The sequence below is a fragment of the Ambystoma mexicanum genome, chromosome 6q (genome assembly GCF_040938575.1).
Source record: "Ambystoma mexicanum isolate Mex_15411 chromosome 6q, UKY_AmexF1_1, whole genome shotgun sequence".
In the NCBI taxonomy this organism is placed as follows: Eukaryota; Metazoa; Chordata; class Amphibia; order Caudata; family Ambystomatidae; genus Ambystoma; species Ambystoma mexicanum.
In genome coordinates, this window is record NC_090937.1 from 690,214,288 (window position 1) to 690,239,197 (window position 24,910).

The window sequence follows — 24,910 nt, forward strand, 5'->3', positions numbered from 1 at the left end:
CTTGGTGGTCAGACTGCATCTGCCCGCCTTTCATTTTACTGCAAGATGAAAACAGAGACACAGAGGATGGAGGTGACAGCAATATGAACGTTTAAGATGGGGGAAAAGGTGTAGTTGTGTATGTGCTGGGTTGTATATTGCACAAACCTAGCTGTGAAGCAACAGGGTTTACCAAGATATGGATACATTTTGAAGGAAAGAGTATTGAGGATGCACCTGGAAGGACATGGAGGAATGGGGTGAAAGGGTTACAGAGAGAGGGATACAGTTCAGGGGGGGATCCAAACCTTGATTCATTTTTTGGTAGATCTTCAAATTTGCTTCAGTTGAAGCTGTTTTCCTGTGCATTTTTTGGCTAGTCTGAATCAGCAACTCCATTCGGCTCTGGGGGAAGAATCAAAGCATGTTCCTTTTTAATTCCCCAGAGGACCCACAAAGTCACTAAGCAACACCTCCCACATGGTCCTTCCTTGTTGTATGCTACTATACTTATAGGTCTTAGAAAACAACTCTGAATTAAATCGTTCTGTGTTTCTTTCCAGGAATCCTTACTTATGATTGTGTTATGTTTTGCCATGGGCTTTTAAATAGTGAACTGTTTCCATTGTCATGGAGCATTTGGGCCTGCAGGAGAATGGGTTGGGTTTGCTTTGTAAAAGCAGAGAGAGCAGTGCATAATTGCTTTGCTATTGTGTTTGTGTGTGCTGTGTGTAAGGAAACTGACTGTGCGTGCCAGGTCAATTTCAAGGTGTTTCTGGTATGTAGTCAGCTGTGGCATGGTCTGGATGTTCCATGAGATAGATGCACATCGTTTGTGTCTGGCTAACATCTGTCAATGTATGGCACAGAGAGCTGTGATTATCTAAATCTTCACAGAATCTTGTCTTAAGTGTAGTCTTTGATGCTCTTTAGAGATATCAGGAACACGTTCCAATGAGTTAGGTTTTGGCTTAGCTCAGCATCCCAGTATTTATTAGCCTAGCATGCCAAAGGTGGGAAACCCTAATTGACATTGTGAACATTACAGGAGAACCTTACGGTCCATATAGTTTGTCCAAACCAAGAGCATGCCGATAAATATTCAATACATATTCATTGTGTTCTGACTTGAGGCGAATGCTGTGTGTGAAGTGAAGTTGCTTCGTATTAACAGATAATAAGCCTTAAATGGCTTTGACATACCACCTATATGTTCCTGATTACACCCAAGGCTGTACATTGCTAATGACGTCTTCGTTTTGGTACAATTCTTCTCATTGAATTTGAGTTTGAGAATTTCTACAGGGTTTTGAAAATTCGGTGTCAATAAATCTCTGCTTCATAGCGTTGTTGCACTCTTGCTAGCACTGAGGGGTATGTTTCAACATCCTATATAGGTAGCCCTCTGTATTGACTGCAAGGTTGTATCTTCGTGTAGGAACATTGTAAACACAGGTGTGGTTCCAGCCATCAACCTCCAGTTTTGTTTTGGTTGATACAAGAACTGGAGGGCATGTATAACCCCTGCTTTCCTGCCCTGGTCCGGGGAAAAAGTGTACACTTCCCTCACCCCAGTCCTTGGACAGATCCCATGGAAACTAGCCACGGACAACCCCCAGACCAGCTGTAGAGAAGCAGATGTGTACATCACTGATAGAACCCACCCCCTCAACTCCAACATATTGGATGAAGGACAAAAAGACACTGTGCACGACACCAGGTATCATTGATTGATTGATTGATATTTTAGTTCTATCGCGCTCGTACACAATACTGCATCGGGTGTATGAGAGATGACATACACTCAGACAACCGTACCGAATGTACCCTTCAACTGAAGGGCTAGCAGGAGATTTGCAGACACCACTGAATATTGAAGAGCAGTGAAGAAAGTCTGACAGGTGCAAAGTGATGTCTTAGGAGAAGACACGATGACCCACTGAAACGATGTAAGAATACTTAAAGAATTTTAGATATCACTAAAGAAACAAGAGTAAGCCTACAGACAAATGAGAAGAAACCATATTTACACAGGAGATAAGTAACCAGATGTGTAGTAAATGTATATACGCAGAAACGCAAGGTAGATGAGTCACATAGAAGAGTGCTGCAGTAGAAAATATGACATGGGTAAAGCAGCCATGTTGAAAAGATGGATGTCGGCTCGGAATAATAGTAAGTGAAAATCTCAAAGGAGAGGGATAAGGGCTGCAGAGCTGACAGACTCTGGAAGTGAATTTGTGCATGAACAAAGAATAGCTGTTGGCCAGAGATCAAGGATGCCACAGCAAGAAGCAATTACAGAGTACAAAGGGAGTCAACGGTGATAAGCAACATACGCAGGACATATTTCTCTTAGATTTAGTAAATGAGCGAACATTTGTGAATGTCAAGTATTAAACAATTAAAGAAGCAGAAAGCATATGTGAAATGGAGCAACCAAGTCTCTAGAGGCCGAAGAGAGTCATGACACCCAGGATAATTGAATCAAATAGTACTAAATGGAAAGGCGAGATGGACAAAATCATAGTCTCTTCACACTTGGTGCAAGACCGGAAAACAAGGCCTATTCATAAGGCCCAGACAAAGATAACGATGTGCCTTAACTCCCCTTAAAGTTCCAGGGAAGAGAACATTCAGCAAGGTCAAGTGCAAAAAAGAAGCCTTGGCTGAAGGCTTGGCTAATGAGAGATGGTAGATTAATTGGACAAATGGGCTGTAGTCTGATGTTGTTCTCTGCTCCTGGGTTTCGTTTTGCTTACGTGCTGCTAACGAGCCGAATGTTCAAGGTTGCGAGAGAATGCCAACCAATCATGAGTGCCTATACAATGGTGAGCGGCCATTGTTGCAGGGGCCAATCCGCTGTTATGCTGCTATAATCTGTAGTATACCTAGTTACAGGTTTTTCAAGGTAGGCCTGCCAGATGAGCGGCAGCTAATCATGTTACTAACACCTACATAAACTATAAGTAAATATGTTCCCTCCGTCCGATAGATTTTACTATTTGGCATGTAGGATGACGCACATCGAGGTATAAAGACTTTGTGTAACTGAAATATGACTGAGAGTGTGTAGACTACGATTTGTTGTTCGCCAGGTTTCCCTACTTTATTGAGCTGATAATAAAGTAGTATTTTGCCATATTCTTTGAGTCTGTCCGGTTATTTTGGTCTGAGAAAATGTATTATGGTAATCCCATTCTGCGTATAATAACTCTCAAAGGTGCTACTACACACAGCTTGAAAGGAAGAGGTGCTGCACCACCTGCAATTAGAAGATGTTAACAATATGAGCTTCACTAAGCCCTGAGTCCTTACCTTCTGCCACACCATGAAACACAGAAAACAAGGTGAGTTTTTTACAGATTCCAAAGGGGAACCCTTTTTATTTATGAAAACTCAACACATAATACCATATTAAAACATTTCCCACTCTAACACACCCTCTTCTCTGTTCCCTTGGTGTGATTTTCCTCTAAGGGATATGCCCTGTCCGCCCACCCACCCTTAGGGTGGAACTGATGAAGCAGACACCTATTTCCTACCTGACACCACCCACTGTGGGGAAAAGGAAAGAGATGGTCCCAGTAGGTGGTTTTGTATCCTAAGGTGCACATCTCCTTTCACTCTCACGCCAGAGTACACACGTCACAACCCTCTGCCTCTCTTATCTAAACCCTACCCATTTCTACTATGATGACCCCCTCCATAACTATAACTAAACATATAACCCACCACTTTCCCACACAAATAACTATACATTTAAACACATTACAAATAATAACACAAGAATACATGGGGTTGCTGCTGCAGTCTGCCACTGCCCTTTTTAGTATCTCTTTTCTGTGTGGTGCAGCCCTTGGTGTCAGGGGTCTTACCCCTGCTGTGAAATTGGGTTGACCCACCCCAGTCCTTCGTCTTTTGTTGATGGTGCTACCTCTATTATATGGGGCACCACTTCACTGATCGCACCCCACATCCAAATTAATATCTTTTGGGGCCGCCTCACACTGCTTGGCCATGAAGCGTTCTTAAATCTTTGCAGCATCCCTGTACCCTGAGGTGCTGCTGCACTCACCATTACACCTAACTGTGCCCTTGTTGTGCTTCAGCAGCTCCCAGGCCCTTGGGGCGCTGCCCATGTAACGTCTGCACCTGCTGTGCCTGTGATCTTCTTTACACTCACCACCATGCCTGTGGCAACCTTTGATCTTCCTTGACAGCCCCCATTGCCTAGGGGGCATAGGGTGTCAACGCCATGCCTCACAGTGCATTGTTCCTTCTGGCTGTGCCATCATTCAATGGGTACGACGTTCATTCATCGGCCATTTTTTTTCACTGCTTTTTGCCCAATATGTTGTGCTGGAAAAAATGTGGGGGGGGGTATATGAGCGTTAGGGTGGGGGGGTGTAGCGAATAAATAATAGGTGTTGGGGGCTTGGGGGACTGCCCCCCAAATAAAAACAAAAATACTTTGATGGGTTTTTTTCCGCAAAAACGTTTTGGCAAAAAGTGCAGTGAGAAAGAACGGGTGAAGAATGAAAATAGAACCCATTCAATGCCACACCCGAGGTGCATCAGGTGGGTGTCGGCACGCCCTGTTCTAATTCTGCATTGGCGTGTGCAGGGGGCGGGCCGCAACCTCCTTGTGGCTCCAGTCGATGTCACAGGGCTCCCCGCTTCACCCCGGCTACTAGGGCACAGGCAGCCTGGGACTTTTGCTTCACCGCACTTCCTGCTGAGGTCGGGGTGGGCTTTCATGGGGCACCTTTACTGCCCGATGAGGGTGGGGCGGACTATTCCAACCATACACTGCTTCACCTCCTGAGTCGCACCTACCACACAGACTCGGGAGGCCTTATTTTCTGGACCCACCCAATGGCAAGCTGTCAAGAGGCATGACCAGGTTACCCAGTTCGGGCCGCCCCACACACATGTCTCCGGTTGGGCAGCTTTTACCTTCACCCAACAACCCTGTGCATACGGTCCAGGACTTGAATGTCGAGCCCACTCGGTCTGGACCCCAGGTGAGCTGTCAGCTTCCCATGCCCTGGGAAGTACCCAGACTGCTCAGGACACGCAGTTGGGACCACACTATAAGTCGGGCCACATCTGGCATATGTGGCCTGGATTTGAAAATGTTCCTAGCACTGGGGGGTGGGGGAGCGGCTCTCGAGTCCACAGTTCCACAAGGAGCTGACTCACAATTCCTCCTTTCCATCACTCCCTGTCTCAAACATCTTCTTTTAACTGCATTTATTTAGTTCAGACTGTTCTCTCCCCTGCCCAGTCCACTCCTAGGTAAGGGAGGTTTTGTATATTGTTCTCTCTTTTTTTCCTTTCTTTCCCATTCTGCCTGATGGTTGGCTGAATGGTACAGTCCAGACAGGTAAGTACACAAAACAAACCTAGAAATAAAATATTTTTCTCTAGACCCTAGTGTCTGTGTTTTTATTTCTATATTTGAGAGAGGTGAGTGGGGGCCAACTTTATTGATGAAAGAGGCTCTTGAGTCTGAGGATTAGATTCTTGGGAGCACTTCATGAATCCCAACGTGGCACAATTGTGTATATGTACACTTGTGATAAAGACCTTAACGATTTTAATCAGGGAAAACCCATTCAGTATTGATTATCTTATGTTATTGGGCATTTGCATAGCGCCTTTTACCATCGGTATGATTCAAAACGCTTTGGGTTGAACGCTCTTGGGGACCGTAGTCCAGGGCAGTGGAGAGAGTAGTGTAGTGAAAGATTCTTGGGTGCACTCTTTATGTGTGCACCCAGGGCGTATTAAGTGGTACGTGGCTGCATTCTAGTGCTCGGTGTGGTGCAGTGTTGTGTGAGCTCCGAAGAATGTGTGCAGCAAGGCCAATTGGACATGGGTAGCAGCATTCTGGCGCCGGTGGGATTTGTGAATGGGATTATGTGTGCTGCTAGGCCGATTTTCGGGGTGGGATAGCTGAGTTCTAAAGATGTTTGAGGTACTCGTGGAGGTAGGTGTAGATGTATATGTGCAGCTAAGCCGAATTAATCAGAGGTATAGCTGCATTATATTGTTTGTTGGTGCAGAGGAAAGAGTTGGCATATTGTTATGTTTGAGTATCGGTGTGGATTCCTGGGGACCCTGTTCCTGATGAGCTTCCAGTGCCTGTCGAGAGGATGGTATCTCCCTTTGGGGTTCAGGGTTATTAGATTAAGGTCCTCCCTGTAGCTTGGGTCTGCAATTGCTTATTGGCGTTGTCTGTTGGACGATGACAGCCAGATGTGGCCCAAATCATATAGTTTCAATATAGGTGCTAGAGAGGGCCTTGGTCGGTAGTTCTGCTAAATACATTCTCAGATAGGTAGGATTAGCAAAGATATAGACCCTTGGTATGCAGTTTTGCTGAAAGATTTCCAGATGAGTAAGATTAGCAAGGATGGCCATCTCCTGAACTGATAGCGTAGTGCATATCTGGAGGGACTATTAGTGCTTGGGTTACAAGTCTAGCACAGTCGATCCAGATTATACATTGTTAATTCTTCTTGAACAAATTAAATTGTAGAAACAGACGTTAAAAATGTAGGCAAATGTAGGAGTTTATTTCTATATTTCCGTCAAGGGACAAGTCTGTTGCTCTTCTTAGCCGGGCCCAATTTGAGCCACGGGTGTACATGACAATCAATGATAATATCATTCAGCATTTTATTTGTATTTTTCTTTTGGCTTACTGCACAAAAACCCAGACTTGCTTATAGTGGAAAAGGTTGCTTTGATGTGACAGGCCAAAGCTTACAAATAACCGCTTACCTGGCTCCATGGCCTTACAGACTAACACAAATATTTTAAAATGTTTATCGCCTTCCTTGCCCGCTCTATCGCTCCCTCACTTCTCACTCCCCTCCAAACTCTCCGCGGCAACAACTTAGTCCAAACTACACATGCTTGAGGCCACATTTGTCAGACCCATAACAAATCCCTTTTCATTTTCTTAAGAAGAGCCACACCTGTATCCCTTACCAGATCATTTTCCCCTGCATGAATAATCACCCCCTCTGGAGACCCATAGCGTTCCCTCAACCCTGCCAACATAGGCAGTAGCTGATCCCAGCGAAGCCCCCTAACCCGGACCATCTTACCAATAGGTCTTCATAGCTGCAACCCAATTGCCTGCCAAAAACCCTTTTCTCTGCTTCCTTCCCCGCCCACTTAACAATCGAGCGGCCAACAATCCATATTTGCGCCATCTCCCCCGGCCTCCGAGCAGCATCTGAAAAAGAAATTACAAAATCACTTACAATTCAAAACATCCTACCACATACCACTCTCCTGAGGTCCTCTGAAAAACATCTTTCAAACGTCCCCTTTGCCCAAGTCCCAAACATACCCTTTGTATCTCCCTCACTTCCAACGCCCCAAACATTTCACCTTATCCTCTGCTAAGCCCATCCTACTACCTTCAGATGCTGCACCCATCCTAAATGAATGAGTTCCAAAATCCTCCACATTTCCCCTACCGCTACCAGGACCTTTCGTAGTACCCCCAACACTTGAGCCGCTGATACTGGCGCCCCATCCTCATGCCGAAAAACCAAACCTGTCCTCCCCCCACAATGCTGCATCCACACCAAACCTGTCCGAACCGGGCATAAAACCTTGCTCCCCGACCCAGCAAAACCCAAGAGCCCTTTCCTTTTTGATCTGTCTTAGACCTCTTAATCTTGATATCAAAACCTGACTCGGTAAAATGAACATCTTCCCATTGCAGTCCACTTAGCCCACATTTACCCCCCACCAGCTCAGAAACCCTAAAGGCCCCAAACAATAGCCAAGTAAAACAAGTCGCAAACAACTCTCCTTCCCAGGCCGACCAGCAAGCCCCACCCACAGCCTGACACAACCCTGTTAGCAATTCCGCCGATACCGGTCTCCTCTTATCCTTTTCCCTCTTACTTTCCCTTGCCCAACCTTCCAACATCCTGTTTGCCATTTCTCCACTGCTTGGCTGAAAACCCCAAAACCACTTCCCATAGAAAGCAATCCCTGCCAATTTCCCCGTTATAGTTGCCCTAGACCAGCCCCTATCCATGCACCTCAAGAGGAAGTTAGTAACATCATCCCTTCTTCGTTCTTCCGCATCCCCCCTATCCTTCCAACTACAAGCTCCCCCTCCTATAAAATCCTCCCAAGCTCTCCTGTACGCCTCTCTAGATGCCGGAGCAAGCAAACCCTCCACCAATGCAAGCGCGCTCAGCTTCCTGTTTTCCACAGCTCCCCCGGACTCCGCTGCACCTCCTGATCTGCATCTGGAGCCAATCCACGGAATCTCTGCCATTGAAAACGAGATAATGCATCAGCAATGCCATTATCCTTCCCTGGCACATGTTGCCTTAAACACCACATTCCATTCCATGCAACGCAGAACAAACTCTTTCATCAGTCTCGCCACCCTCTGATCCCTTGCTGACTGCCTATTCACTACATGAACCACGCATTTTTGTCAATGTTGAAATTCACTTTCTTGTTTTGCAACTCCTTCCCCCACAAATCCAGCGCAACAAGCAAAGGGAAACATTCAAGGAAAGCTATGCTCCTTCCTCTTTCAACCAAAGCGATGGCCACTTCTCCGCACACCACTTTCCTCCCCAGAACACTTCGAAACCTCCCGCTCCTGCTGCATCCGAGAATATCTGCACCTCCCATGACACCGGATCTCCCTGCAACCAAATGGACACTCTGTTAAAGCTCTCCAAAAAGCGCAGCCAGATTCTACAATCTTCCCGCACTGCACCTGATACTCTTTTCCGATGATGTGGGCACTTAGCTCCCGCCATAGACCGTGCCATGTTTCTACAAAAAGTCTGCCCGGGGGCCACCACCTTGCATGGAAAATTCAAATGCCCCACCAATCTCTGCATTTCCACTAGCATCATTTTCTTGGCCCCCACCACTTTCTCCAGCAGTCCTACAAGTTTGCTCACCTTGTCGTGCGGCAAGCGTGAGATCATGGCCACTGAATCCAGTTCAATCCCTAGAAATGTTAACACCACTGCGGGCCCTTCTGTTTTGTCTTCCACTAGAGGCACCCCCAGCTCCCCCATCAAATCCTGAAACAACTTTAGCATCTCCTTGCACTCTCTCTCTCTTTCTGCCCCGCTAATGAACAGAAAATCCTCTAGGTAATGCAGAACACTTTCCCAACCTGAACTGTAAGAAAAAACCCACTGTAAGAAAGGAACTGAAACGCTCAAACAAGGCGCAGGAAATTGCGCACCCCATTGGCAAAGCTTTATCGATGTAGATGCGGTCCTCAAATTGCAAACCCAACAGCCAAAAATCCTCCGGGTCCACCGGCAACAACCTGAAAGCCGCCTTAATGTCACACTTGGCCATGAAGGCCCCGCTTCCCTCCTTCCTCACCAAATCCACCGCCTGGTCCACACTTGCATATACAACCCCACATTCCTCAGGGGCAATGAAATCATTGACAGACATGCCCTCAGGCCATGACAAGTGGTGTATCAATCTGAACTCCCCCCAGGGTTTCTTAGGCACAACACCCAGCAGGGATAACACTGAATCACCCTGCAGATCATCAAATGGCCCTACTATCCTCCCTGCCACTATTTCTTTGCCCAATTTTTGTCTTACCACCTCAACATTTTCTTTGGCTGACTTCAAATTTTCCGCCCCCCCGACGCCCCCTTGGCCCCTGTTATCCCAGCCTGAAACCATGACAAAAGCCCTCACTCAAAATCTGAGCCCCTTCCCTGTCCGGAAAATATTCTAACCACTTCTCCAGGACCTCCAATTTAATTGGAGTAAAAGCCTTTCCCCACAACCCCTCTGCCGGATCCTCTCCCCCTCCCCCTGCCTCCTTGTTGGAAACACTGCGTGAGAGGGTGCTTCCCTGCACATTTGCTACATTCATGCCTGAACCTACATAAGTTTCTTGTGCAGCCGTCCTTGTTAAATGCCAAACATGCTGCAGAGGGCTGCCCTCTGCCTTCTCCCCCCGCCCCTTAGTGGGCGGTCGACCAAGAAAGGGCCGGAAAGGCACAGGCAAACCACTCGCTGTGTGCAGTGTCGGGGCAGGCCTCGTTGGTGCCATCCACTGCGGCCACAGGTCCATGTCTATTTCCCCCCCCATACCGCCTGGCTGTCCTCTGCCATCCTTGCTCTGAATTCTTCGTCGTAATGCATCCATGCAAAACCCCCAAAAACGTACATCCATATATTTTAGCAGAGCCACGCATCGCTCCGGAAATTTCTCACAATAGACACTGGCGTAAATAATAAATGCCGACGTCCAATTTTCAATTGTCACTGGGACCCTTGGGCGCGAAGCCAGTTCTCTCTCTTGTTCCTTAGACCCCTCCTTTGCTCTCACTTCCCTATGGAGCAGCTTAAAAAAAATCCACAAATTCGCCTGCTTGATTCTTATCCTTAGTCGCTGCCATCAAGTGCACACCCAAAGGTTTTGTGATACCCATGTAAAATAGCTTTTTCTCCTTGCCCTTCACTTCAACCTCTTTTTCTTTTGATAACTGTACCTCGAGCACCTATGGCTCAACCACCTTGTCCGTTTGTACCTCCACTGAGCAATTTCCCTTTTCACCCACCAAGGCTCCAATAGCCTGTACACCAATCTCTCTCCTTACCCCTTGCAAACCAGACCCTTCATTCCCTGCCCCCGTTCTTTTATTCCCCCCTCTGCCATGCAGTTGACCAGTCCCTTTCCCGCTCACCTCTTTCCGACCTGCCATCGCCAATCTGTGGCCTGGCCTCCACTGCGATGCTCTTCATCTCTTTTCTTACTGGGCTCCTGCTGCGGGGCGAAAAGATGTCAGCAGTCTCACCCAGCCAATTATTCCCCCGACCTCTTGCCCCCCAACCCCCCTGCCTTTCATAATCACACCTAAAACCCCTTCCCCCCTTCTCCCTCCTCCTTACCGCCCTATAACCTGATGAATCCTTCCACTGCCCCACATATTCCTCCATCCCAACTTCATCAACCCTGAAATACCATTGTTGATGCGAGCTCATGCTCGGGTTGAGTCGATCCTCTTCTTGTGAGCCCGGGGCATCCGCCCCGTCACTCCTTTGGCGTCTTCTCATTGGGGCCGCAGAAACTCCTTCCTGGTCCTTTTCTCTTGGGCGAGGTGTGCTTTCCTCCACCCTGTGGTTCTCATCGCTAGGGGCCATGCTGCGCCCTCTAGACTGTCCTCGTGCCGACCTAGGAGGGGCCATTCCTAAACCCTCTCCATAATCATCCTCTGGAAGAGCGGGCGCTCTGCCTGAACTCCTCCTAGCCGGGGGGGCCGTTCCGCACCCCTCCCTAACCTCACTAATTGATGGGGACCTCTCTCTCCTTCTCCCACCTGCACTCTTCCGCAGGTATTTACCCCCTTTTCCCCTCTGTCCTCCTGCCCCACTCTGCGCCCCATTACCCCCACCGACTTGGCTCTCTTGACCTGTCCTTTTTTAGACACTCCTCATATCCCCTCCCTCCTCCTGGTCATTATTAACCCCAACCCTATCTGGCTCCCCACCCAAATACATTTCTCCCCTGGATGCTCTCCTATCAATCTCCCTCCTCAACTTCCTGCCCCTGGATTCCCATACCTCCCCTCTACCAGCCGCAGGGGTGCAAGCCACCACTGCCGCAAGAGCCCCATCTGCCGCTGCTCTATGCTGCGGCCTACCCCCACCTGCCTCCCCCTCTCCCGTGACCTCGACCACCGCCCCTTCCAGTTGGACCTTAGATGCCCTGCTAATATTCTCCAGAGCCTCCCTCAGCGCCCTGGCATCCACTAAACCCTTCCTACTGGCTCCCTGGCCCACCATTGTGCACTAAATAAACTGTCTGTGCACTACAATATGACCCTTTTCTTTTCAACTAGCTACACTAAGCCCCCGAGCCAGCACCTACCCGTGGACAACTGCCCCCTGAAATGGAAAGCCCTGCAAAATGAACTGGGCTATAAAATTAAGATTCTTCTGAAAAGAGTTAATTAAACTCTTATAATTCCCCTATATGACAATTTCTCAAGAATTATAATATATATATCCTTTTTTTTTAGTTTTTTTTTATATATATCCCCTAACATTACCCTTGTCCTTGAGGACCCTGCCCCTAACTCCTAAATTGCCCCAGGAGAAGGCTACCCAAAAACAGAAGCACAATTTTAAGCTCGGGGCAAGAAAAAGGCCGACCAACACTGCCCCCTGGTGGCGCGCGAGCCGAACCGCACAGCAAGGCACAGAATACGCAAAAAAAGAATTCATAAAAACACTGCCCCCTGGATAATATGAGGCCGACAAGCAGAGATGGCCAAAACACAGAAATGCGGTGCAGTCCCTTTAAGGGATCCACACTGCCTCCCCTGTCCACCGGCTGCTATCTCGCAAGCGCGGTATAGCAGCAACTGCCAAGCTTAATGGCCCCCTGACAGCTTAGCCGTATGCACAGACTGGTGCTAGGACCTGTACTGCGGAATCCCCCGGCACCCGAAAGAACCAGCACTAATGCGAGATAGACAAAGGGGGCGGATCACAGCCCACTAACAAACTAACACTAGGATGCCCGACGAGATGCACTACCCGCCGAAAACGCCCACACCAATCTCCCAGGACATGACAGAAGTGTGTTGGAACTTAATTAACAACAATACCCCAACCCCCAAGGGACCATAACCAAAATCTCACGTCCAACCATCGCCTGCTTCCCGAACCTTTCCTGACCCCTTAAATATCCCCTGGGGGGCGCACTGCGCGCTGGCCATCTCGCTGGCCTGTGCAGTGCTAAAAATAACCCCGGGGGGAAACGCTTTGCGCTCCCCCGGGTCCCTCCTTCTGAAGTTTGACCGATATCTTTTCCATCCGATCCTATTTATTGTTGCATCTAAAGATGATAACCAGCATGCAATCAAAGCAACAATGCCTGACATGAACAAAGCCCCCTCCATCGAACCCTCCATATGTCATAATGCGCTGATTCCATTTCCAATAGCGGCTATGTGTGACCTCCTCCTAGTGGGCCCAGGATTAGGTGATCCCTGGGTTATATATGCACACTAACGTTTTATAATGTGTTATTCAGTAGGTATAATGTTCATTTGTCCTGCTCAGGTTTACTTCGTTACAGACAATGTTACCATTTCTTTAATCGACATGGGCATGTCCACGGCCTTCTTCGATTTCCTATTCATCTCAGAGTCTTTTATGTGTTCCTAGGCCCTCTCAGAAAAGCTGGCAGGTGGTGAACTCCTAAGAACATGAACACTAAGGAAATTTACATTTGAAGTCATTAACGTTTTCTCTTTTTTTTTTATTTCTCTCCCAGCTGGCGGGATTGATGTGTGGGTTTATAATCAAACTTCATTCAAGTTTACACGATCAAGTCTTCCTGCAGCAGCTTCACACTGTTGGACTCATGGTGCAATATGAAGGACTCCTCAGTACATACAGTGAGTTTTTTTCGTGTATGATAGAATATTATTTTACTTGTTCAGAAACAACTGGACTGCCAATGTATATTTAATGTCCTATTCTCTCCATGTTAAATGAAAATATATATCAAGACATATTACATGCAGGTCGCAGGCTTAATTATGAGCAGCGGAAGCCAGTAATTTAGATTTGCATACTCAGCATGCATTATTCTGTTTGCTCACACAGAGGTGGATATAGGCGGGCGGGGGAATAAATTGAGGTGAATGCAGGCAAAAAGAGTAGGGAAATGGTGCTGGTGGAGTGGGGCAATTGGCCCTGCAGCACAGGGCTGAAGGGTGCAGGTGGTTTAGTAGAGGGTATGGAATAAGGCTGCGATCGATTTGAGTAATGTTGATATGGGGATTTCGTGATGGGCTAAAACCACTGAAAGGCTGAACTGAAGGCAGAAGCTGCCAGGTGTGACTTCTTAAGCACAGTATAGTTCTGACTGCGATAAAATGAGAATATTTGTTGTGGGTAATATTGCCTAGGATGATTTAATATTACAGCCTAGTACATTTTTAGTCTCTGGTATGGTTGGCACAGAATAAGTCTCATTTCGGATTGCCTCGTTGAACACTTTTCTAGGTATGATCAAATAAGTACAATCCAGTTAGTCAACATTAATATTAAATTGGAAGAGATCAGAACATGCAAGTGCTTCTAAAATGCCAGTACAGGTGAGGAAGAGTCAGTCGCATGCTAGGTGTGCCCGAGTCATCCTATCTGTGGGGACCAACACATGTCACCAGTGCAGGGTCATGTGGTGAAAGATATTAAAAAGGGAGAGCGAGGTTACGCTTGCCAGTTTCCCACTAACAAGCAGTGCCTGTGAAGCAGAGGTCTGTATGACATGCAGCCTCTAACAATTAGCGACGAGGGGCAATAGCCGGCCCGCCGTGCCACCGGCCTCCCTGACGACCTTGACATCATTACCGGCCAGGCTCCAGTCACTCCGAAGCACGGCACGTCAGCGTCATTCCAGAGAGGTGCCCGCAGCAACCGGTACTGGTGTACCAATGCTGCAGTTCCCTCCGGCCCTCCAGCCTGCCTGGCACGCTCCAGATCATCGCCTGCTAGCCTGAGGGTAGCAGTAGTGTATTGATCTGTGCAGGTGGACAAGAGGAGGAGGCCTAGCTACCCAGTCATCAAGCAGGTGAAAACCCAGACGCTGCTCCCCGCAAGGGGAGTGCTCGTGCGGCCAGGCGCCTGCAGACATACCCAAAAGGCTTTTCACAATCAACTTGCCATAGCTCAGTCACGCCACAGTGCCATCTGGCAGCCTATCAGACATGTGCGCCCTAGAGCCATTATTTTGTCACCAGTCAGATATGAAGAGGCCGCCATGACAGAAGGGAGAGCAGCTATTCGCAACAGTGGTAGTGCACCATGCATCTGCCCAATGCTCTGGAAAACATGTACAGGTATCAGAGGTTCAATGTTAATGGGGGTGAGGAAGCTGAGACTGTGTCTACATCAGCTACCCCAGGTCAGAGTGTGACACAGCCACATGGTCACCTCCAAAGAGGAAAACATCAACATCACACTCTACAGCAACCCTGTCCCGGAGTACAGCATACAAGGTAACGCAGCGTCACTGGGCCCCAATTGGGTGCTGTGACTAGACGGCCTACAAATGTTCTTTCAAGCAGCAGAAGTGGTGGGTGACGCTCTCAAGAAGATGCTACTTCTATTCTATGTGGAAGGTGACATGCTCAAGTTATTTAAGATGCTACACCAGGGGGACGGCTCTTATAACGAAGCTGGCGGAGCACTTATTATCTACTTCGTGCTGATGGTAAATATGAACTATGTTCGGTTTAAATTGAGGCAGGCAGCGGAAGTGCCGACTAAGTCTATTGACGGACTCTTCACACGGCTGCGTCAGTTGGCAGCGACCTGCGCGTTTCTCTATGAAGGAGAGCTGCATGGACAAATTAATTATTCAGAAGTGCAACTCTAATCAATTGTGCAAACAAATCCTCAAGGACCCTGATATATCACTCATGAGGATACTGGATTTAGGGAGAGGTGCAAAAACTGGCCATAACGAGATCAGCCTATATGGAAGAGGCAATTAAGGGCCTGATGATTGAGGAGGCACAGGCAATCACCTTGCAAGCCCAAAGGCTATCCATATTCAAGGGGTCGAAGCCTCGCCTGACACCGGGCCCAGGAAAGGAGGAATCCAGGCATCCATGCAAATTCTGTAGGGGCGCACTACTACACACCAAGGGGTGCCCAGCATCTGGTCGCCAATGTGGGAGGTGTAGCAATATGGGGTACTTCGCAAACATATGCAGGGACCCATGGCCAATAACGCTGCCTCCCACTGGACCCAACTGCTGCAGAGGGGCAGAACAGCCAGACTAGCAGCCCTTTTGGAAGACCCCCGTGAACTCAAATCGGCGGGAGGGAAGCAGTACTCCCAGGATACTGAAATTGCAGCCAAGGAGGATGGTTACATCGAAGAAGTATTCTTCATCTCCACACTAGCCCTGGGCGTACATCAGAAGAGGCGGCAACCATGCTTCGTGGTATCAATTCTATCCACATGAGTTCCAGTGCTAATAGATACCAGTGCCTCAGTCAACGTGATGTCTATGGTCTAGGTTACTCGGCTCAAGCACCGACGCCACTGGCACACACGAGGATACGGATATTCATGTATGGTGGCAGGACACCCATCCCCTTGGAAGGTGTGTTCCAAGCGATGGTCACGCACTGGGAGCCGTCGACCAAGGTGACATGTCACTGGGGACACCAAAGACATGCTCCTGAGCTGCATGACGGCAGAGACACTTGGATTGGTGCACTTTGAATTTCAAATGTACCTGACTGATGTTGCACTTCCATGTGCAGAATACAATGATCGCTTCCAAGTGATAGACTGCCTGAAAGATCAGGAAGTGTGGCTACATGTGGACGACACGATGCAACCTGTTGCGCTACAACACTGACTCATTACCTTTTACCAGAGGAAAAATTTAGAAGACACAATAATTTGCATGGAGCAGGCTGCCATCAAGCGCATAAGGTGACCCACCCCGTGGGTATCACCGATTGTAGTCACACCCAAACCCAAGCAACCCGGCGAAGTAAGAATTTGCATCGGCATGCGCCTGCCCCACAAGGCAAACAAAAGGGATCAACACATGTGGCCCATGCTCGATGACATACTGGCAGAAATCCAGGGAGCAGTGGTATTCTCCACCATCGATCTGACAGCTGGATACAGTTGCCCCTGCACAAGGAATCGAGACCGATAACAATATTCTCTTCCCATATCGGATTCTTCCACTATAAGAGGCTCAGCTTTGGGGTGTCATCCAATGCAGAGGTGTTCCAACACACTGTCAAGGGGGTGCTAGCGGGCCTGCGAGTGGTCATCAATGTCAGCGATGATGTGCTGATCTATTCCAAGACCGAGACAGAGCACCTAATCCTCCTGACTGCGTTGTTTCAGCGGCTCAGAGAGAAAAGGCCCAAGTTGCATTGAGAGAAGTGCCACTTTCTATAGGCCAGAGTACAGTTCCAAAGAGCAGTAACCTCACCTGATCCACAACAGGTCACAGCGATACAAAGCTTCAACCCACCAACAAACCCATTGAAAAGGCAAAGCTATATGGGGGTGGTGAACTTTTGCGGTTGATTCTTCCAAGACCTGGCAATGATCATGGAGCCCCTAAGGACAATCGGACACTGACTGAATGTGGACAGTGGCAGCCCAATGAGCGTTTGAACAGTCGAAGGCAGCACTGGCAGTCGAGACGACACTGACATTCTTTACCCGAAGAATGCAAGCAGAAATATGGTTCAACTCCCGACCAGTAAGCCTTGGGGCGGTCCTGGTGAAGGCAGAGGAGGATGGAGTGCCAGCTCGACCCACGTTAGTGGGAGGGAACTGACGCCGCAAGGACAGAGGGGAGTCGGCGGCTCACTCAGAAGTGTGCCACAGAACAGGTAGGTAGGAGAGAAGGGGATGCAGGAGAATGTGATCTATGTGATCACTGCGTGATTTTCGAATTTGACGTTTTTAGGATTAGCAATTTTGCACTGCGCAGTAATCACGTAGATTCCATAGATGTGGACCGGAGTGGACTTGACGTTTATAGACAGTGTTTTGTTGTTGCTAATATATTGATATGGTCAAGAAGGAAGGTGGTGGCCAATGCACATCACTAGTGTGGTGTGTGCAGATTCACGTCGTGAAAGATAAGGGGGCGAGCCGCATTAACGCTCGCCAGTTGCCCACTACCGACCACTACCTGTGCAGTGACTCAGAAGAGGTCCGCATTGTGTGCAGCCTCTAACACTCTTATCCATCTGATTCAAAGAAATGAGTTTGATTGAAATTGAATATATTACAATGGGAAGACTTTGTATCCGGCCTACATGTTTGAAAGGCTTATGAAATTGAGGCAAAGTCAGTAGCATGTCATGTGTGCTAAAAATGAAATGCTGGAATTGGTACTTGTAAGTACTTCTGAAAGGCAAATAGAGTTAGAGGAGATATAGTCTCATGTCAGGTGCCTCTGAATCATCATTTCATACTTTGGAAGATTCTAAAATGAATACCACTGAAGTAGATGATATGAAATGCGGAGACATCATTAAATGCCAGAACGTCTGGGGCAGAATCTTTGACTTGACACTGGGCCTTACTCAGCCCTTTGTAATTCTTAGAGTGATACGAGTATCAATACAGAGAGTGCTATGAAAGGAAGATGCAGCATTACATAATATCATCAAAATCAATTTCTTCAGACTTTCTGCTGTTAAAGCTTTCAAATATTAGCCTGCATCACAAGACAAGGAAGATTATGCAGGTGTAATTAGTTTATTATTTCTAACCATAGCCCACCCTGAATCACGCCCCTAAAATACTACAGTGAGAGGGTCTGGCTGATCTGCACCCAATTTTGTATAGCATGCAGGGACACGGCCCTGGGTGTAGGAGCCGACCACTAACACGCCCTCTGGTGCCTCACCCAGTCTCTTTTTCTACTCAGACAGGAACAGACCTGGCAGTTTCCACAGGTATAAATTTTGGTGCTTTGCTGTTTTTTCCCTTTTTTACTTCTTCGCCAACCATCAGTGCCTAACCTCCCCGGCGCATGTCGGTTGCGGGTGGCTTTACCAGGTGGGCCTTGTGCGACTGTTCCTTCCCTGCTCCGGATCCCCATGCACTTTGTCTGGAGTGCCTGGGCTGATCATTGTTGGGGCCCGTGCGCAGCGTGCTGCTCCCTTCTTTGCAGTCCTTGAAGAATCGCTTATCCCGCTGGAGAGAGATCTTTAATACATCACCTCCGGGTCATCTCAAGGACTTTGTGTCAAAATCTTCAAGTTGCAAGAAGGTAAAACATTTGTTTACTAAGGCACCACAGCACGGCGATTCCTTTCCAGGGTGCCGGCTGAAAGAAGCCACTCAGACTCTAGCACCGGGAGTAGGCCTGAGGCGGTAAAAGCTACTGGCACAAGCATCAAGGAGCCATCCCGGGCGTACTTCGGAGGGGCTTACTAGGTCTACTACAGCACCGGGGAGCGAGAGGGGCCTTCAGGCTCTCTGTCCAGGCATAAGCCTGAGGTGCCGTTATGCAGCAATCCTACTACCTGTTCCATAACTAAGGGCAGGTGGCCTTCCAAAGCTGTCTCCGAGGTCGGTTCCCGGCACGGAAACACTACCCGTCACACGACTGAGGGTGCAACTCCTCCCGGAGTCCCTTCACAGGTCAGCACAAAATCTACTGTGAACAGTCAGAAAAAATCAACAATGGCACCGGCGGCAGACCCTGCCCCGAACTCCATGTTCCCGTGCATTCCTCCTCAAAAGTGGCATCGCCCCACAAAATGGCAGTGAAGCATGCAGCACAGTCAACGCAGCCGGAAGCAGGCCCAGAGATGAGGCTGCATTCAGCTACTCTTCCTTCTAGAGTGGGCCATTCGGGGGTGGTGGGCTGGGTTAACAGTCCTTTCTTTCCAGGGAGTGGCCTGCAGACAACGAATGATTGGTCACCCCAGAGGTACGTTTACACCAGTCAGTCTTTAGGATACACAACAAAGGTCCCTAAGGGCAATTAGCCAGCCAGAGGGCCTAGTGCCTCGGACGGCCATGCACCCCACCTGCCCCTCAACCCAATCAATAGGCTTGCAAAGAAAGGATCTTTGAGCATTCCTGTCCCTTATGAGGTCACAGCAGCAAATGGCGGGGTATCTAAAGGATCTCTTAAAGGATGTTATCTCGCAAATACTGCCTCCCCAGTCTCTTCCTCCTGGGCCACCACCACAGATCCCAGTCCCTCAGTTCCCAGTGGCCCTGCCTCCACTCCTCTTGCAGGCCCTGCTGCCTCTACCTCCTCTGCACCTATCACCACCAGGGTTCGCGACCTGGCGCCACGGGTACTGCGCCCCAGTCACAAGATGACGCTGGCTACAACAATGTGGACCTCGAGACATTAGCCTCGGTCAAGGCTTTCCATGACCGGCTTCAAGGCCTGGCATAGTTTTTAGGGGTTCCACAACCAAAACAGTCACAGCAGGAACCAGGGGTTCTGGCGGAGGTGTTAGCCCTTAGATCAGCTAGCAGATCAGGCATACCTCTCCAGAAACACATTCTTACCCTAGCTAAGAAGGTCTGGGGAAAACCAGTAGCCAATTCCCAGCTTAATAAAAGGATGGATGGTGCTTCAGACATCTGGAGAGCGATCTGGTGCTACTCACGGCGCATCCTCAACCACGCTCCTCAGTGATGGCAGCAGCTTCTATTTACTCCAAGCCTTCTGGCTCCTCAGTGGCCGCTTCTGCAACCAGCTGTTTGCCTAAAGAGGACAAGCTGCTGAAATCCTTTGACAGGAAGGTGTATCTCAGTGCGGGGCTTCATCTAAGGTAGGCCAATACCGACCCTCTACTCAGCGCGGTTAATCAAAAGCTATGGTGAGAGATTGGTGATTTCCATCCACACTAACGTCTAGAAAAGCAGGCAGTATTTAAAGCAGGTTTGGCTGAGGCGAGAATGGTCTCTTAGGACCTCAAGTAGACTACATCGATACCGCCAGCGGGGGCATGTGCATGGGGGTGGAAATGTGGCGGACTGCTTAGATGCATGTAACCAGGTTATCTTCTGATGTTCGGATTTGTTCCACTCTTCCATGGACGATGAGCTAACAAAGAAGAAGACGTCCACCCAAACGGCCAAGTCGCTGGCTATTCTGACCAAACCTTGGCCAAAGCCCTTCTCTCAAGGCCAGGGCAGGTCCATCTACAATGCAAGAGCATGTGGTGGGTTCAGGGATTCCATGATAGAAATCCCAGTTCACACAGGAGGAAGCAGAAATGCACGGCAAGGTGTTTTTTCTCTCCCCCTCCTCTGCACTGGCCTATGTCACTGAAAAACATTGAGGTTCAGGTCGGGGATCACAGCAGTCTTTTTGGTGGTCAGTTGGCTCTGTTTGTAAGCAGCTGGAACATTTTCTGTCGGTTCCCTGGATCCTTTTGTTGGTATCAACAGTATTCGGCCTTCCTCTTCCTTCCCCTCCGCTCTTGCTCCTCTCCGCTACTGCAGATCAGGTCTCGCGCTCTGATGAGGGGGATCTTACAACTTTCGAACATGGAGGCGGTGGAGCCGGTGCCACTCCTCCCCTGGACAGGGGCTATGGCTATTATTCCATAACTTTTACAGTACACAAGAACAGCCAGGCAGGCCTGAGGGTAGTTCCCAATCTTGCTTTCCTCCATTTTTCACTCCCTCTCAAATGCTTCAAGATGATTACACCAGCTCAGATAGTGGAGTCACTATGTGTAGGAGACTGGATGTGTTCCTTAGACCTAAAAGATGCATATCTATATGTTCCCATCTTCCAGCCGCACAGGACATTTCTGCAGTTCACGATTATGATGCACTATTTCCACTACAAGGTGCTGCCGTTTGGCCTCAACTCTGCCCTTGCATGGTCATCAAACTTATGAACGTGGTGACTGGCCTTCCAAGATTGGAGCGCCACCATCCGTAACCATATCTGAATGATTGGCGGGTGAGACCCAGCTCACCGGAGTGGGCTCTTTACTCTTGCCGAGCCCTCCTGCCCGACTAACTATTGCCCAATCTCCATCACTCCCTTCCTGGGCAAGCTCCTGGAGAAACTGGCCATTTCCCAGCTTAACCTCCATGCTGAATCTGTTTGTAGCCTTCATGACCATCCATCTGGCTTCAGAGCTGCCAGAAGCATGGAAACTGCTCTCCTGAACATCCGTGAGGACCTGCTCTCACATCCGTGAGGACCTGCTCTCGAACCTCGACTCCAACACTCCGTGTGGTCTCATTCTGCTCGATCTCTCTTCTGCCTTTGACACTGTCAACCATGCCATCCTGCTCAACCGTCTCCGTGATAACCTGGGTATCACTGGTCAGGCTCTGGCGTGGCTGACCCCTTTCCTTTCCAATCGTCCCTCCCAGGTCCAACTGGGGTCCTTCCTCTCTGACATCTTTTTCTCTACCTGTGGTGTGCCCCAGGGTTCTAATCTCCCTCCCTGGCTTTTCAACCAGTATCTGGCACTCCTTGCCCACCGCATCGCCGCTCTCTGCCCCAACTTTCAGTGCGATGCGGACGATACCCAGCTCATTTTTAGGCTACCCTCGGCCTCCTCCTCTCCTTCCCTCATCTCTGACTGTCTGCTATCCAGGAATGGTGTGCTGCCAATGACCTCTGCCTTAATGCCAGTAAGACTGAGATTCTACTCATCGGCACACCCACTCCCTCCTTCCCTGCAGCTCTCTGGCCAGCCTCTCTTGGCCCTCTTCCTGCTCCTACCTGCAAGGCAAAAAACCTCAGGGTCATCTGCGACTCCACACTCTCCTTCTCTCCTCATATAGCTGACGTCTCTAAGAAGTCACACTACCAGCTGCACCTCCTCAGAGGTATTCTTCCCTTCCTCTCCTTCCCCCAGAAGCTCACTGTCTCCTGAGCCCTGGTTCTCTCGAAGCTGGACTACTGTAACAGCCTCTATCTTAATCTGCCTGCCTCCACTCTCCACCCTCTGCAACTCATCCAGAACAGGACTTCGAGACTTGTCCTTGGCCTCAAGCCCAGGGACCATATCTCTCCAGGACTGAAATCTCTACACTGGCTGCGAGGATTACGTTCAAAACCCTCTGCATTGTCCACAAGGCCTTCTGGGGCCTAAATACCTTCAACTCTCTCTTCCTAAATATCTTCCTTCCCAAGCCCTTCGCTCATCCGTCTCCAACTCCCTAAGGGTCAGCCGCTTCTCGAAGCAACGAGCTGGGGGTAGATCTCTCTCCGCGGCAGGGGCCTCCCTCTGGAACAGCCTTCCTGCCTCCCTGAAACTTGAGGAGAACCATCTCCGGTTCTGGAAGCACCTCAAAACCTTCCTCTTTGCTTCTGCTTTCTCTCTCCCTCTCCCCTGCTAAATTCTTCACTGAAACTGCACTGAATCTGCAACTGGGCCACTCTCTCCGACCTCAGTCCTTGGCCCAGCCACTCTCCACTTGCACTGCCTCCCTGGCAACCCCTGCACTGCGGGACTGTCTCTGTATCCCTACAGCCCCCCCTCCCCAGCACTTGTCTGCACTTACCTGGCACTTGCCACCAGCTGGCCCTATTATTTATTTTTTAGTCTACTTACCCTGTACTGCACTTCCCCCCTCCCCTTCCCCTTGCACTTTTCCTCCCCCCTACCCCTGCACTTGCACGATCTAAATGACACCTGGCCTAGTAGGATCGTTGTCTGTCTTCCCCTTGTTTCCCCCCTCCCTGCCTCGTCACACCTTGAAACACCTGTTTATAGGCGCGTTACAAATGCCATATCATATCATTGGCGGACGTCCTGCACTAGTTAGGCTTCTCACTCAATCAGAAGAAGTCCCAGGTTCGCCCCTCACAAGACCTCCTGTTTCTAGGGGTCAGGTGGGACACAGTGGCACAGAAAGTCTTCCCTATGGCTGAAAGGTTAAAGGGTCTACAGAAGGCAGTTTGCCATTTCCTGACCATCTGTACAACAGCAGCGTGGTGGTTTCAGCACTTTCTGGGGCTCATGGCCTCTTGCGTACTTGCTGTCCAGCATGCCAGACTCAAAATGAGACACTGTCAGCTTCATCTTATGTCATCCTGGGACTAGGAGATGGGATATCAATCTGACAGACTTTTCATTCCACCCAGACTTAGAGTGGTGGCTTTAAGGCTGGGTTATTAACGGTGCCAGTGTTTCCATGGTCCCCATTGAGTCCCATTGGACTCAGATGGGGACTAACAATTACTGCCGCCTGACTTACCGGACCACCGTGGCTGTAATGCTGCAGTGTTTCCGGCAAGTCAGGTTGTGGTGAAGCATAATGAGTCTGGCGGCAGCCTGCCGGTTTTACCGGCACGGCATGGACTCGTATTGAGGCCCAATGTGTCAGTGGGTGCTCCATTCGCACCTAAAGAACCCTCGCTAGTGGGGACAACAGATTCATCCCTTCAGTGTTAGGGGGGGGAGAGTGAGCCTGGACACACATTCTATTCATGTCCCGTGGCCCAAGGTGAAGTCAGTTCTCACTTAAATCTTTTGGCACTCAGGTTTGTGGGATTAGCACTCAAAGCCTTTCTACCTCTTATCAGGGACAAGATCATCTTGTTCTACCTGAAGAAACAGGGTAGGACCAGGTCGACTGCACTCTTCATGTAGGCAGGCAGAATCTGGGAATGGGCTCTGTCTCACAGGATCTTGATCAAAGCCGTACATCTCTAAGGGACAGCAATGGGGAAGCAGACAGGTTGGGTTCCAACACGTATGAGTGGGAGCTGCACAGCATCTCCCTGTCCACGCTCTTTCAGAGGTGGGGCAGCCCGGAGATCGACCTCTTTGCGTCGCAGGAGAATTCCAAATGCTGCCTGTTTGCTTCATGGGCAAGATCAGGGCTCTCTTGGGGGACGCGTTCCAGCTATGGTGGGGCAAACTCCCCACCCCCTCTGTTACTCCAAAGGATCATCTGCAAATTCCAGAAGTCATTGGGCTGCAGGATGCTCCTTATAGCTCCTCAATGCCCATCGAGGGCATGGTTTTCGGATCTCCTGCAGCTCAGGTCACAGTGGCCGGCCCCTCTGCCAGTCTCCAGCAGGGGGCTTCCTAATGCAGCAACAGGAAGCAGTGGAACATACGGATCCGGACAAACTAGCCCTTGCGGCCTGGCTCCTGATCAGCTGAGGCTGAAACCAGCTCAGCTGTCTGCAGGTAATTGGAACATTATCCAGTAGGCCAGGAAGCCATCCATCCACTCTCAATACAAGGGTAAGTGGACCAGGTTCTGTCACTTGGTGTGGGAGGCCGGGGTGGACCCCTCTCTTGCTCCCTGGACGATGTCCTCTCATTCTCAGCCCATCTGGCCCACTCCGGGGTCCAGGTCGACACTTGCTGCACTTACTTGGCAGCTATAGGGGCCTACAAGAATTCGGATGTG

The 24,910-nt window shown here is 49.3% G+C and overlaps 1 protein-coding gene across 5 annotated transcripts in view; it reads left to right on the forward strand.

Moving 5' to 3' along the window:
• INPP4B (inositol polyphosphate-4-phosphatase type II B) overlaps positions 1-24,910 on the forward strand; it is a 3,177,224-nt gene that overhangs the window by 2,678,540 nt on the left and 473,774 nt on the right. For all 5 annotated transcript variants that reach the window (XM_069631181.1, XM_069631178.1, XM_069631177.1 and 2 more), the window contains one exon: positions 13,307-13,430. In XM_069631181.1, the coding sequence (XP_069487282.1) occupies positions 13,307-13,430 (124 nt within the window). The remainder of the gene's footprint in view (positions 1-13,306; positions 13,431-24,910) is intronic.